The sequence below is a fragment of the Pholcus phalangioides genome, unplaced genomic scaffold, assembly GCF_987345545.1.
Source record: "Pholcus phalangioides strain wild (caught in Gottingen) unplaced genomic scaffold, Ppha-v1.0 ptg000003l_1, whole genome shotgun sequence".
In the NCBI taxonomy this organism is placed as follows: Eukaryota; Metazoa; Arthropoda; class Arachnida; order Araneae; family Pholcidae; genus Pholcus; species Pholcus phalangioides.
Genome location: NW_028301596.1, coordinates 3,979,628 through 3,994,802, shown reverse-complemented (window position 1 = coordinate 3,994,802; position 15,175 = coordinate 3,979,628). Strand labels below are relative to the sequence as shown.

Sequence of the window (15,175 nt, the reverse complement as noted above, 5' to 3'; positions counted from 1 at the left end):
GCATTGCCCTGGACCCACTTGCCTTTGCTCAAAATCTAAGATGTCATTCAAATCTAAAGATGTCTGCCTTCACTCCATTTGAAGCTGGAGATGTCTGTCTTGGCTGCATTCACAGCTGAAAATATCTGCATAAGCTCCATTCGCAGCTGAAGATACCTGCATACACTCATTCACAGCTGAAGATGTCTGCCTTCGCTCCATTACAAGAGAAAGATTTCTATCTCAGCTCCATTTGAATTTGAATGACAAGAGGATGACCATATGAGCGAACAAGTGAGTGTGGTTGAGTGACCATATAAGTTGTCAAGTGAGTGACCACATGAGCGAACAAGTGAGTGGCCACATGAGTGAACAAGTGAGTGACCACATGAGCGAACAAGTGAGTGAACAATCTGAGTTATCAACTTAGTGACCTTATGATTAGGTCATTCACTTACCCATACAGTCACTCACTGTCACTCATATTGTCATTCACCTATATAATCAATTGCAAACTTGGTACAGTCAATCGTACATTAACTTGGTCACTCATGCGTTCATTCACCCAATCTCATTTGGTCACTCATATGTCAGGGCATACAAACTGTTGGAGGCGAAATTTCCGGATCTATGTTTTTCACTCTAATTACTTTTTCATAGAACATTGCAGATACAGTGCTAGCCACTTAATCACGTTGGGAGAGACTTGTGTTTCTAATAATAATAACCATTTAATAACTATCAAAAAATGATCCTGGTTGTGAGTACAATGACCATTATGTCCTGTTTGGTCAAACAAGACTGTGTGTTCCGTTCTTTTCTATCACACATAGCAGGTTTCAAAATGTTAAATCATGAATTTTTTTTCCAAATGTTCTAAAACAGAATATTATGAATTACTGTATTTTCCATAGATTCTCTCGTGAAGGTCTTCTGGTCATGCAACTGTGAATATGGTCAGTTCAAAGAAACTTATGATGAACTGACTAAGGGACTTCTTTTACATTAAACATGTCTTCACTATAGGAAAAAAATTTGCAAAAGAAGCACTACAAGTACATGCATCATAGCGGCTATTACAGCCCTATTGTTAACTAGGTACAGAAATTTCCATCAATAAATAAAATTTGCCTTCTGATTTCCTACATAGTCTAACACAGCGGTGCTCCACAGAGCCCCCGTGTGCACCTCGCAGGGGCTCAGTGGCGACTCAAGGAAAATAAAATGAATCAGTAAATTTGATGGATAAGTAAATAAGAGGCCCACAAGATTCTGCCATAAAAAAAAAGTACAAAAAAGGGCTCCTCCATAGAAATTATATACTGAAAAGGGCTCCGCGAGTCAAAAAAGGTTGAGAAACGCTGGTCTAACAGACTGATAACAATAAATTGTAGCGAAAAAATGAATCTGGTTCAACCCTAGCTTTAAAATATCTAAATGAAAAAACTTTGGTTTGTTATAAATTTTTTTTTCACAAAGTGCTATAGCTATAAAAAAAATTCAGCATGCTTTGATATTGGTCCATTCCATAATAAGCAAAAGTAATCACAATAACCAAATGATAACATTATCCATGATTTTAATAAGCCATCTACTCTTAATGTTTTTTTTTGTCAATTTATAGATGATGGAATAGAATTGTTAAATTATATATGGGTACAAATGCTATATGTTTCTTGTATGTTTGTATGTATCATTTATGCACAATACAAGGGGTACCCAAAAGTAACCGGGATTGCCTTATGGTAACTCTTACTAGAAAAGCATAAAACCACACTCATCCTGAGCCAATGTGCAGAGTAGCATTGCTTGGTAAAGTTGTGTTTGGCATCCATGAGTTTTTTCTTGAAAGCTGTTACTTGATTGCCTGTTACTCGTTTTCGGTCATGACAGACTTATGAGAACAGTGCGGGGCTGTGAAATTTTGCTTCTTGATGGGAAAAAAAAGCAACAGAAACTGTTGCAATGTTAGAAGCAACTTATTGGAATACTGCTATAGGTAAAAATTAAGTGTGCTGATGCTTTTTCATAAGCTAGCTGCTAAGAAGTTAGCACAACAGTGTGCGAAGGTAGATAGATTTGTAAGAGATGGGCGACTGGTTTTTGCATTATGACAATATTGCACACATCCACCACAGTGTGCCAATCGTTAACCAGAATTTCCTTCATTATTAAATAAGCAGTGAAATAAATTTCTTCCAACGTCACAAGATAATCTACAAGCTGGGTTTAGGAAGGCTGGCTGCGCAAAGAAGAAAGGTGGCAAAGTCCAAGAACGTGTGACATATTCTGATGGAACTGCATGAAACTGCAATAATATTTCAAGTGAAGTCTATATTAGTGATATAAGCTCGATGGTGCTTGGCTTGTCCAAAATGAAGATGAATAATCAAAGTAGAAAGTGCATGCAGGGCTGCAACTAGGTGGGGGGGGGGGGATGACCCGGGCGCCGTGTACCAAAAGGCAAAGCGTCTCTAATACGCTTTGCCAGAAGGAGTCAATTTCACTTTTCAACATTACGAGACGCCAAAATGCCTTCTTGGCCCTTGGACCATGCATTTTTTTGCGGCCCTGGGCACATGCTGCGAATGTCAAATAGTGCTGAAATATACAAATTGGACGTTGCTGTTTGTTGTAGGTCTATTTCATTTATTCGCAGCTAAAGAAGTGTACTTAAGAATGTTTTGGTCAAGAGATATTTATTAAAATAATTTTTTTTCCATTTTTTGCCCAATTTCGTTAGAATGACCCAGCTAGATAGGATCAAACTCAGCAAAAGTAAATAAATTTTTTTCATAATTTTTCTTAAAAAAAACTTTTGAGAAGATAATTTTAATCGTGATTTGAAGAATAAGAGTCAAATTGGCTTCATTGAAAATACGTGAAAAACCAGGACATTTTTGCAAAAACAGTCAAGACCTTAGAGGAGAAATAGTTATATATTTCTTCTCGATGGTCAGGGCAGCCAGAAAGAATCGGGAATCTCCCAGAAAATGCGGGACGTATAGTCAGTTACGTTTGATAAACCGCACATTTCTCGAATAGCTAAATGGGCATTGATGTTCCAGCCTAGTGAGCTCGAATCGGTAGTGGCTCGAATCGCATCACACAAGAAAGATTCCGTTTTGTAACAAGTTGAACATTTTTTATGTTCAGCATAAGTGAAAGGAGTAAAAATATTTCCTGGAGAAATCGCCAAAAATTGCCAAATGTTGCTCAAAAAAGGGGAAAAAAATATGGCGGAAAATAAAGCATTACTGCAAATTGCAGTTGATTAAACTGAATTCCACGAGAAAAATGTTCACAGAGACAAATGTGGGAGATTATTATACTTATTTATAGTTTCAATTATCATAATATAATTTATGAGTTGAAAAATAATTTCAGTCTTTGATTTCATTAAAGAATAAAAATTCAAGTAGGGCTCGCGTAAAAAATTGGGACACTTTTGCCAAAAAGTCGGTATGAGGTATGACCACAAAAATACAAAATAGTGGGACGGGACGTATGGTCATTTAACGTTTATTAGTATGTTTTCTTTCCTTTTCTTCTTCGGGCAGAAAAGAGCCTTTGCAGCCGACACCTCCGGATAATTTCATCGGTAGCGCGAAAGCAATCAATACTACAATGTTTTGATTTGGGAAGACTTGGTAGCTTAAAACACAATGATTATTTGAAGTCAAGCCAATGTTTTGATTGCGTTTGTTTGAGCTCTTATGTGCCATAATATTGCGTTTTAATTTAAATAATTTTCCATCGGTGCGTTAATTACTACATTTTGTTGATCGGTGCACTTTAATTCCGAGTGACTGGAGATGATCGGAACCAACATAGCAGGTTTTCTAGAGGAATATCACTTACAATATATCAGAAATCGTAGCTAAAAGCTGATCCTTCATTTGAAAAGATTTGGAAGCGAGAGGAAAACAATCGTCTGCTCCTTGAGATTCCTTACTTGCTGCACTTAAAGCGTTTCAGATGCACTTCGATTGCAGTAACTGAAAGTGAAGTCGGCATCTCACTGTTTGAAATCTTTCCTGCTGAATATGAAACCATTAAACGTGTTTCCGATGAATTTTGGTTCTTGTAGCTGAAATTGGAGACAATCTCCGGCTCTTCAAAATCTTTGCTCGCTGTGTTTAAAACCATTGATTTGAATTCTATTGCTTTTATTATTTTGATTTTTTTTTAAATGAAAATGGAAAATTTGTCTTCTAGAGAAGAAGGGAAGTCAAACAGTCCTGTCAATTGTGGGGAGCAATCCTTTGAATGTGGTGTTTGCTTCCAGGTGTTTTCACGAAAGAATGCCTTGACTCATCACGAAAGAATTCACTCAAAGAAGAAGCAACTTTACGAATGTGGTGTTTGCAAAAAAGAATTTTCACGAAAGGAATATCTAGAAAAACATGAAAAAATCCACTCGGGCATAAAACCTTATGAATGTGGTGTTTGCAATAAGGCGTTCCTACAAATGAGTTATCTTAAAGAACATGAAAAAATTCACTCAGGGGTAAAACCTTATGAATGTAGTGTTTGCAATAAGGCGTTCTCACAAATTGGTCATTTGAAAGAACATGAAAAAATTCACTCTGGGGTAAAACCTTATGGTTGTGGCAAATGTGAACGGGCATTTACACAAAGAAGTCATTTAGTAACCCATGAAAGAATTCACTCTGGAATAAAACCTTATGAATGTAGCATTTGCAAACAGGTTTTCTCACAAAAAAGTAGTTGTAAAATGCATGAAAAAATTCACTCCGGGATAAAACCTTTTGAATGTGGTGTTTGTAAAAAAGAATTTTTACGAAAGGATTATCTAGAAAAACATGAAAAAATTCATTCTGGGGTGAAACCATATGAATGTGGTGTTTGCAAAAAAGTATTTTCACTAAAGAATCATCTGAATCGGCATGTAATTATCCACTCTGGGGTAAAACCATATGAATGCAGTGTTTGTAATAAGGGATTCTCCCAAAAAGGTAATCTTGAAGTACATGAAAAAATTCATTCTGGAGTCAAACCTTACGAATGTGGTGTTTGCAAAAAAGGATTTTTACGAAGGGATTTTCTGGAAAAACATGAAAACATTCACTCTGAGATAAGGCCTTTATGAATGCGATGTAAAAAGATACAAACAAAGGTTTGTTTTCTAAGTGAATTTGTCCCAAAAGGGCATTCACAAACTGAAATAATGTTCCCCATTGGTATCCGTGTAAAATAAAGTTCCAGGAACAGATTTAAAATATTTTTAGCCTGAACTTTTACCACTCCTGTGCATAATCAATTGCCATCATGAATCAACATGGAAAATGCGAGAATTAGCAAAAAAGGTCCCAAACTGTCATATAACGCAGTGGTGCACAAACCATGGAGCGCAACCCTTCATGGGGTGCGTGAATGAACTAGGTGGGTCACAAGAGATTCTCGAAAATAAAAACTTCCAAATAAGAAATTAATTTTTCTTTAAAAATTATAGGCCTATATATGTTAGAACTAAAGAATGCCTTTATTCAGCTAAGATAATTACCATGTATCATACAAGGTGATTTTATCAAATTCTGCTTGTACAATTATCAATATATCGGCTCCGTCATTCCACAATCATGAATGTGCAATCCTGACCACTTCTAGAAAGTCTGCCGCCTGGGGCAAATAATGTTTTGATGCCCTTAAGATACGACTATCTGAAAAAGTTCTTTCTTCACCTGTATTACCTTAATACTCAGTGGTTCCCAAAGTGTTGGTCACAACACCCTTGGGGGTACGATGATGATTTAAGATGTGAGACAATTTCCTAAATAAAAACGTCCTGATGAGAGTAAACATATCAACTCCCTTCTTTGAAGGGGGCGGGATCGCGTAGTGGGTACACCTGTTTACTTTTTAACAATGTGTTTTGGATAAATGTCTGCCCTTCAAAGGATTAATTGAGTTATTTAGCACATATGTATCATATAACATAATGGTTCTCAAGCTTTTTTGGCTTGCAGAGCCCTTTTTTAGTAAAAAAAATACTATGGCGGAGCCCCGTAGGTCCATTTTTTAACTATTCATTAAAGTTTCTAATATATTTTTACCATTTAGAAACATTTTAAATTATTTTTTGAATTTTTACTGTTTTTTTTATCCCTGGAGAGTGCACAAGGAGCCCCAAGGGCTCTGTGGAGCACCGGTTGAGAACCGCTGATATAACACATTAAAATTGTGCATCAAATTTACTAAAAATAATTTGAAGAAAAATCTTGTTCGAGTATCAACTATAACAAATGTACTTTTGTGCACTTTTATGAAAAAAACATGAAAATCAATAAATTAGTATTTATTCGGAATCCAAAGAAACAAAAATTTATTTATTGAACATTGAAGAATCACTCGCCTTATTTTCTAGTTTTTAAAATCACGATTCTACGTGTTGTGTTGCTTTTATATTGTTATTTTGCATAGTATAAAGATAAGTTTTTCTTAATTTCCTATTTATACATTGCTGCAAAATTTTCTAGCAAAGTGGCATTCTTTGTGACCAGATGTGCATGCAGGAGAGAACATAGAGGGCCGGTGCCCTCCCCAAGACGATCAAAAAACATTTTCAAATATTTCAGTTTAAAATTAAAATATTAAAAAAATCCTTTATACTGTATATTATCTTTATAAATTTCTGATAATTTAAAATGCTTTTTAAAGGTTATCAGCTCAAAATTTCCCTGGGAGAGATTTCTTGTGCTCCTGAAACCCAATGTGCCCACTTCTAAAGATCGATCTTGCACAAATGCTCGTGACCAAGGTGCATGGTATTGTAATGTAGTAGGCCTTCTCATGATGCAGCCTAGTAATGCAAATTCTACCACAAGTCATTATACCGCTTAGTAATTGTTTAACGAGCATGACCTTGATGGTTCTTGCATCAGTGAAAAAAAAACTCCAATTCGAAAATGCATATGCACTCTTAAACAGTTGATGGCACATATCGCAGCAAATCTGTCGAAAACTATGGTATTTGTTTTTGGTGTGAAGTGCTGTTGTGCATCTCCAAAAACATCCTCTACCACCTTTGCTGTTGCGATTCGACTGCACATTCTATGATTAACAATTCTTGTTTAGTTGTCGGGCGGAAGGGGGGGTCTTGAAATAGACGAAACTTGTGGGGGTTTCCCCCGCAATTGGGGTCAAAGATATTTATCTAGTCAGTGAATATATATTGTTAAATTTTGGGGCTCCCAAAATCACGAGGATCAGGACAAATGCAGCAATCGCCCATGCGGAATTCGGGACCAGCCAATATCATAATAAAAATGCAAAATGATTTTGGCAGACTCCCCCTCCCCCCAGATTTTTTTTGCGACGAGCTGCCATTGGTAATATGCGACTAATATAGTAGTCATTACGAATTTCATCCGACCGAAAAAAGGCGTGAATCCTGGAGGGGGGAAGGGGGTGCGATTGCTCCTCCTATGAGACGAATTATCTGAGAAAAATTGGTCTGCACGTGAAGGATGTTTCGATGAACTTTTAAACTATAAAGACAGGGTGATTCAGAAAAGATGGGGAAAAACTTTAAGGGTTAATAGTACACACCAATACAAACAATTGTCATCAAAGAATGCATGGTTTAACATGAAACGCAAACGCGCTAGCGCGTTTCGAAACGGCCGCTCCGCAAACGTTAAAACGGCATTCCTGTTGAAATTTATCGGGAGAAAAAGAAAAGCATGCATGCAAATGTAACTTGAAAAGGAAGAAGAAACCGTACGCAAATCTGCGTCACAGTGAATAAATAAGGCGAACGATAGCCCTGTGAAGTTATTCCAGCGTGCAACCGTTCTAACAGTTGTAACGCACGGGATAATGGAGCACTTTGGTAATACTGAAAAAGCAGACGTGCATTTCATTTACCGAGCAAGCGGAAGTGCCACAGAGGCGGCACGAATGTACGGTGAGCGTTCCCCCCCCCCCACAGGCGGTTGGTTGCTCAATCCGAAAACATTTGCGCGCTTGCACCAGAAGCTGCTAAACGGGATCCTTTCTTGCTAACGGGTCTGATACTCTGTGACACAGATGTGCATACGGTTTCTTCTTCTTTCCCAGGTCACATTTGCATGTGCATGGTGTTCTATTTCTCCCGATAAATTTCAACAGGAATGTCGTTTTAACGTTTGCGGAGCGTCCGTTTCGAAACGCGCTGGCGCGTTTGCGTTTCATGTTAGACCATGCATTCTTTGATGACAATTGTTTGTATTAGTGTGTACTATCACCTCTTAAAGTTTTTCCCATCTTTTCTGAATCACCCTGTATAAACGGGCTCATCACATTTTCTCAAGAAAGTTCGGAAGATTCCAAATGCACGAGTGACATCACCAATTACCTATAATATTGATGCCAAATGTAAACAAAGTTGCCAATTAACGCTAAAATCACTGTAAAATCACTAATGGCAGAAAAAATGAAGCCTTACTGAACATTGCAGTGGATTAAAATGAATTCTACGAAATAAAACGTTTAAGACAAAACAAATATGTAAGATTAATATTCATATAGTTGTTAATTATCATAGTATAATTTATAAGATGAACAGTTTAACTCCTTGATTTAAAGAAAGAATGAAAATTCAAGCAGGCTTGATTGAAAATACGTGAAGAAACGGGACATTAGTCGGAATGGCTAAAATTATGCGGAAATACGGGATTTATGGTCATCCTCCCGAGACATACCCCTTGATCAGCGCCTGATGTAAAATATAAATGTACATCCAAAAACGAATCTAAGTGCCGTCAGGACGCATCCGAGCCCGGCGTCACAAAAATGAGATATAATTGAAATTTTCAAGAAGTACTCATGTAAATTTGCCTGGTAGGGCCTCAGAGAAACCACTTGGCTTCGGGGGCCCCCATGGTGCTCTTATAACGGCCCTGGTCTAACTGAGCACAATACTTGATCTGTCATTCAATTATACCAAATTTTGGACAGCGAAAATATTTTAACGGGTGATAATTTGTGAAAATTTACCTTCACAAATAATTCAGACAAAAATATATACTATAAAAAACTGGTGAAAACAAATAAATGAAAGTATGAATCTTGAAAAGAAGTCAGAAAATCCCCACACATGGAACGGAACTTTCCCCTAATAAAAACGCCAGAGAATGGCTGCTTCTAGTTCGCAGAGCCGAAATAGGAAAAATAAGTTCATTTATCATCTATATTTCGAGGTCCCGCTCTAAAAATGACGGGAAAATCCATGCAGCATGACATGTCAGATCAGCAGCCAGTGCTGGAATAATGACCTCCAACTATTTACCCGTGGCATTTCCTAAAGGTGAGCTGATGCAGAGGAATTCCGAGGGAAAATAATAATAATAAAAGAATCCTTCGGCTCACTCCTTTACACATTATATAGATTTCTTCTATCTATATATATATATGTGTGTGTGTGACCGTGGGCTGAGCGATCAATAATGCAGCTCTTGTATATGATCATTTGTCAAGCACATCAGAACTTGACAAATTCCCGAAAGACGTTGAATTCCGAGGAAAAATGCAAGTTATTTCATTATCATTATTTTGTCTTTTACGGATACGATTACAGTTTGCAGGGTTTTTACTTGAATCTTTTTTGGAGTACATTTCACGCGAAAAAGTGTTGAAATAGTAGCCATTTGAGAAACTCATATTTCAAGGGAAAACTAGAGAGTAGAGCTATTTATATGTATTCGAAAATCCATAGACGTATAATATGCAGCAGAATCAATTATGGATGATGGCCGTACTTAATTGAATCACTTCAAGTCTAAATTTTGGCAGAACAAAGAGCCGAATTTTAGTATAAACTGACCATATGGCCGCAACGAAAGAGGGGATAAAGTGGGTCTGGTCTCAACACCACCTAAAAACGGGTGTTGGTCTGGTGTCCCCACACTGAACTATAGTTCGTTTCAGGTTAACTTTGCAGTGAAAGGGAAGCTACGAGGGAACCGCATCACACGTTGCTATGACAACGAAAGCCTTTCAACCAATGTATCGATGCGCAGTCGCGGTAAGATATAGCTGATTCTCGCCAATCTCACTGAGAAAAATCTTTTTTTTATGCATAATGGTGATCATTTTAAAATTCTTAAACGAATAAAGATCGATTCAGAACACTATTTTTTCAGTATTCATTTTCAATCATTCAAAAAATTGAAATATTCTGCATAAATGATCATCGTAAGCCTCCGATATATGGGAACTATATTTTGCGGCGAAGGAATACACTCTCTACCTTTCTCTGCACTGCAAAGTTAACCTGAAACGGACTATAGGGAGGTTGCCGAACTCACAATTCTTTTGACATCTCGTTCAATATATGGGAAGGGAGCCGAAACGGATGCTTGCCCGGCTGACTAAGTATCTATTTTCAAGTATATTTTTCTTTCTGTTGTCAATTGTATTCTTCTCGAATTTAATAAAGTTGCGTTGACTTCCGGATGCACCCATTCCGCGGGAAACGCATCTCCTCTAGATGTAAATTGGGGGTGTGTTCAGTCTACCATTGCAATGACTAAGTTCTAATTTCGACTCGGAATATTCCATTCAGACGAAAACGGGATCTCAACTTTACCACAGGTATCCTAATTATCACCCAGCAGAAGATAGTGTGACAGTGTGATTGTCACCAGATTCGTATTATCACAAGGATTTAGGTTCGAACTCCATTTAAGGCACAGTGGTGGTCAGCTGAAGTTGGTTTTCTGTGGTTTCTAACTCCGAGTCGTGAATGCGAGCCAAACTCCATTTAAGAAGTCTTTTCATATAGAGCAATCAGACCTACAATACTCAAAATTCTGTCCTAATAGTACGAAACAGGCAAAAATAAACTGCTACGCTTTTTCTGAATTCTGGAGATAGGTTGCAACACTATTTCACAACACGTACACGAGATATTCCGACATGTACCAATTCGTTAGAACAGCGGTTCTCAACCTTTTTGGACACGCCCTTTTCAGTATATAATTTCTATGGCAGAGCCCTATTTCACTCGAAGAGCCCTTTTTTGCATATAATTTTTACGTTGGAACCTTGTAGGCCTTTTTTTTTTTTCATTTATCTGTCAAAGTTACTGATTTGTTTTATTTCCTCGAGTCGTCGCGGAACCCCTGGGAAGTGTAGACGGAGCACCGGTTGAGAACCGCTGCGTTAGAAGTTCCTCAGAAGAATATTTACGAGGTGCATATGCAGTTTAGTAGGAATAGCAGCAGAAGACTGAATTTTCTGTTATTAATCATTACGAGACCAAATCGCGTCAATATATAATAGATCCCCAACATTAGGGACGGAAAATGAGACGCACGGTCATGATGTCATTCATATTCACGAGAATGAAGTAAAATTAATTTCATTGTAATTTTGGAGATATTTAACATTTTAGTCTTAATAGTGAAAAGAGTTTAACTCCTTACCTCCTGAATTTTCCTCAGACACGTAACGCCGGAACTGACTTCTACGATGGATTTCCCGAATTTTAAGGCCCAGTTGTTTACTCTGCAAAGAAAGATAAGGATGTGTTACTTACATGCAAATGAACTTTTATATGTATGTTTTCATTTGTGAAAATTTTGAATTCGCAGCAACTTTTGAAATACATTGAAGACACGGAAAAAATATTTTGTGTATGAAGAGGTACAGCTGTTGAATAGTTTCCATCGAGTAAATTTCGGATAATTTTGTCGGACTTGCTACATATTCGAATAATGAGATGAGTCACAGCAATTACGAGATTTGAATTTTTTCAAAAAGACCTTCGTAAGTATGTAAAAAACAGATAAAACATCGAATTATCGAAAACATAGTGAACGTAAAAAAAAAAAAAACTAATTTAAATGAAGGAACTCAGGGTTTAACCTCAACCTTAGTGAAGGAATTAAGAAATAGATTATGCTTAGAAATAGAGATATAAGGGAGTACTTTTGCCGAATGCATGACACAGGGCATCAGGATTGGGAGTACCGTCCCCTCCCCAGTGAAGGTTAGGAACGAGCAATATATATATCGTCAATTTTTTTTCTTTTCTTCTAAACCGGACACTACTTTTATATACCGCCATTGAGCATTCTATAACCCTCTTTCAAACACACTACACGTAAACGCACATCATGGCGTGCACGAATTCGTTAGAAAATCCGTAGAGAACCGTGTACGAGGAGTGGAGGAGTGCATGTATAGTAGTAGTAGTACGTATTTAGTGTTGTGTATGGAGTTTGTGCTACCAACTGTATTTCAAATTGCGAGTGAAGTGCAATGATTGAAAATTTGTACTGTTGTAGGGCCTGCTGCGAAAATTCATATCGTCTAACTAGTGTTATAGACAATTGAATCGTGCAAGTGTGCATAGAAAATTTTATAAAACGATAAGGATCCTTCTTCGGGAAACGACACAACTATTATTGGTTCAGTGATGGTACTTCCAATGGAATGGCATTCAATGCATTCCCCAAGATGGTTAAGACAACTGAAGTTGCTTAATTTTTTTACTCTTTCATAAGTTACATTTATTCTTGTGCTGCATTTACTCTCTCGTAACAGGAAAATACATTACCAAAAAGGTCATAGTCATTTAATCAAAGTTAGAAGAGGTAATCTAATTTGTTTGATAACATTGCACGACCACCAGATCTCTACCCTCATCAAGCACAAGGATGCCGAGCAAGCAACTTGCTGTAAAACAAATGAACTCAGCAGCTTGGAATATTGCGGTAATACCGCTCCATAAGATGCGCGGTGACAGAATACCGAATCTTAGAGCCTATGCATAGTCAAATTCCGCAGATCTGAATGCTGAACTAAATATAATACTCATGCAATAGACATTTTTACCGAAAAATATCGCATAAAATGGTAAATAAAATTGAAATATGACTTTTCTCATAGTCACTCTTCCCGAAGATGGACATACTGTAACAATTCATTTTCGTAAATCTATTGATAAAATGCAAGACTAGAGACATTTCGTTTTCAAAACGTATATCTGAATGGAAAAAGCCTATTTGTGAGAAAGAACAAAACGTTTCTCGAATACGAGTGAATTTGATAAAGTACACCATTGTACAGATAACGACGGTTAAAAGCACGGAGTAACCCGTCGATTCTGATAGCTGGTATTTTCGCGATCGTTCCGAGACAATCCGTTTTAAAGTACGTACACTAAGACGAAAGCGAAATGTTACTTCACGTACACCAAAGCACTTCACAATGTAATTTTTTTTTCCTCTCTTCACTTCTTTCTCACACGTATACAATTTAACGTTTTCTTCGAAAGAGGGGGGGGGGGGAAGGAGGTTTTGGTTATTTTAGTTATATTATGACTCGAAGAAGTAATCACTCCTAGAAGCATTTACACTTCGCGCCACTGTAAAAAAAAAGATGAAGAGAAGGAGAACTTCTCAACGTAAGTATCCTTTTTAAAAACGGGCAATGGAAAAGTGGAAGAGTGAATGGGGGGAAATGGTACAATAGCGTAAAGCCATGGAGTAGCAGAAAGGAGTCATAAGCAGCTGACGGCCAAGATTATTCATTTCCCTTCAGATATCCATCCACCCTCTCTCCATACACTCCTTCAGATACACACACGCACACTCTTCAAAAACTTCCTTTTCCAGAGGAAAATCACCTCATCGATAAGGACCCGCTTCAAGCTCATTATCGTTTTTAAAATACAGATTTTTCTAACTGCTTTCAGGGGAATATAACCTAAAGAAAATATATATATAATACAAAGAAATCAGAAGCTTTGGAGGAGGGGGGAAAAAAATGGAGAAAATTGTATTATATATATATTTTTTTTTCTCCTTTTTTTTCTATTTTCTAGAGCTGCATTCGATCAAAACGTCGAAAAATCGGAAGGAAGCAATTTCGAAAACATAAGCGGTGAACTTTCAAACCTGTCATTTTCTACATAAGTGAAAAATGGTTTATGTACGAATGGTTCAAAGACGATTTATACCGATTCATTCCTATTATTTATTCACTACATTTCATTCAGGCATGTAAATTTTTTTCGTTGAGAATTGCCACTGAACCCACGAGTCCTTAAATGGGAATTCAAATGTCATATGAAAATAACTATGCATCCTGAATTATACGCATAACTCTCCTTGCCGCAAATTACGGGTGAACCGTTAGTCTTAAAGGCATATTTCTTATTTGAAAAAAAAAAAAAAAAAAAAAAAAAAAAAAAAAACGTATGCCTCAGATACACCATTCATAACACAAGGGGTTGTGCACTCATTGAAATAGAAAAATTAACTTTTTATAGGAACACCTTGTCCTCCCTCCAACTTCCAGCTGGAAAGTTGTTTCCTTCTCTCTCTTCCGGCCAACAATAAAAATTCCACGTTTCCAAGTACAATATTCGTCGAGATATTTGAATCCAAAAATCGGAGAAAAGTAATACGGATTTTGCATTCAAAAATCCCTAACTAATATTGCACTTAAAAATGCATTTTTGTTGTCGGCTCCCTAGAGAGACTGGGCAACAATTTTCTATTTGCGCTATTGAGGACAAGGTATACGCATAAACAGTTGTTTTATTTTACGACACACTGTGTTTTCGGTCTCGAAACTGGTACAGAATAATTCTTAGACACATTTTAAGCATTTTCTATATTAGAACCATACTTCTACGATGTACCAATGATGAGATAAAGACCGAATGAGGATTTACAGAACACCTTGTGTGGTATCAGACTACATACTGCTCACGTTTTCATGCTGCATACCTGTTTAAAACAAACAACCAATTTTACTTCGTGATTTATATTCAGATATTTTTATTTTTTACTTTATAGAGGTGGCAGCATAGATCCTAAAAACATATTTTTCACAAACTATTTTTCCATTTACGCTTATCCGCGAAATTGTTCACTGAATTTCACCAGTCCACAAGTAGAAAAAGATTGAAGAATACTGCTCTTCATCAGTTAGGCAAATGGAATCCTTGAGGAAAATTATTTAGAATCAATGTGATTTCTTTTCTGACATTAGCCTCTGTCATGGTAAACCTTTCGATTGCAGACTCTAAAAAAAAGAAACTTGAATTCTGTTTCTAGCAAACGGTAGCAAAAGCTGTCAATATTTCAGGAGGCTTTTAAAGAAGCCTAGAGCCAGGCAAGAAGTTACTATTGGTCGAAAGTAGTGACTTGTCACCTTGAACACCAACAGCGATTCGGGT

General features: G+C 37.0%; 1 protein-coding gene across 4 annotated transcripts in view; it reads right to left on the bottom strand.

Moving 5' to 3' along the window:
• The window catches only part of LOC149087910 (voltage-dependent calcium channel subunit alpha-2/delta-3-like), a 323,210-nt gene that overhangs the window by 71,651 nt on the left and 236,384 nt on the right, over positions 1–15,175 (bottom strand). For all 4 annotated transcript variants that reach the window (XM_089242629.1, XM_089242612.1, XM_089242620.1 and 1 more), the window contains exon 2: positions 11,409–11,490. In XM_089242629.1, the coding sequence (XP_089098755.1) occupies positions 11,409–11,490 (82 nt within the window). The remainder of the gene's footprint in view (positions 1–11,408; positions 11,491–15,175) is intronic.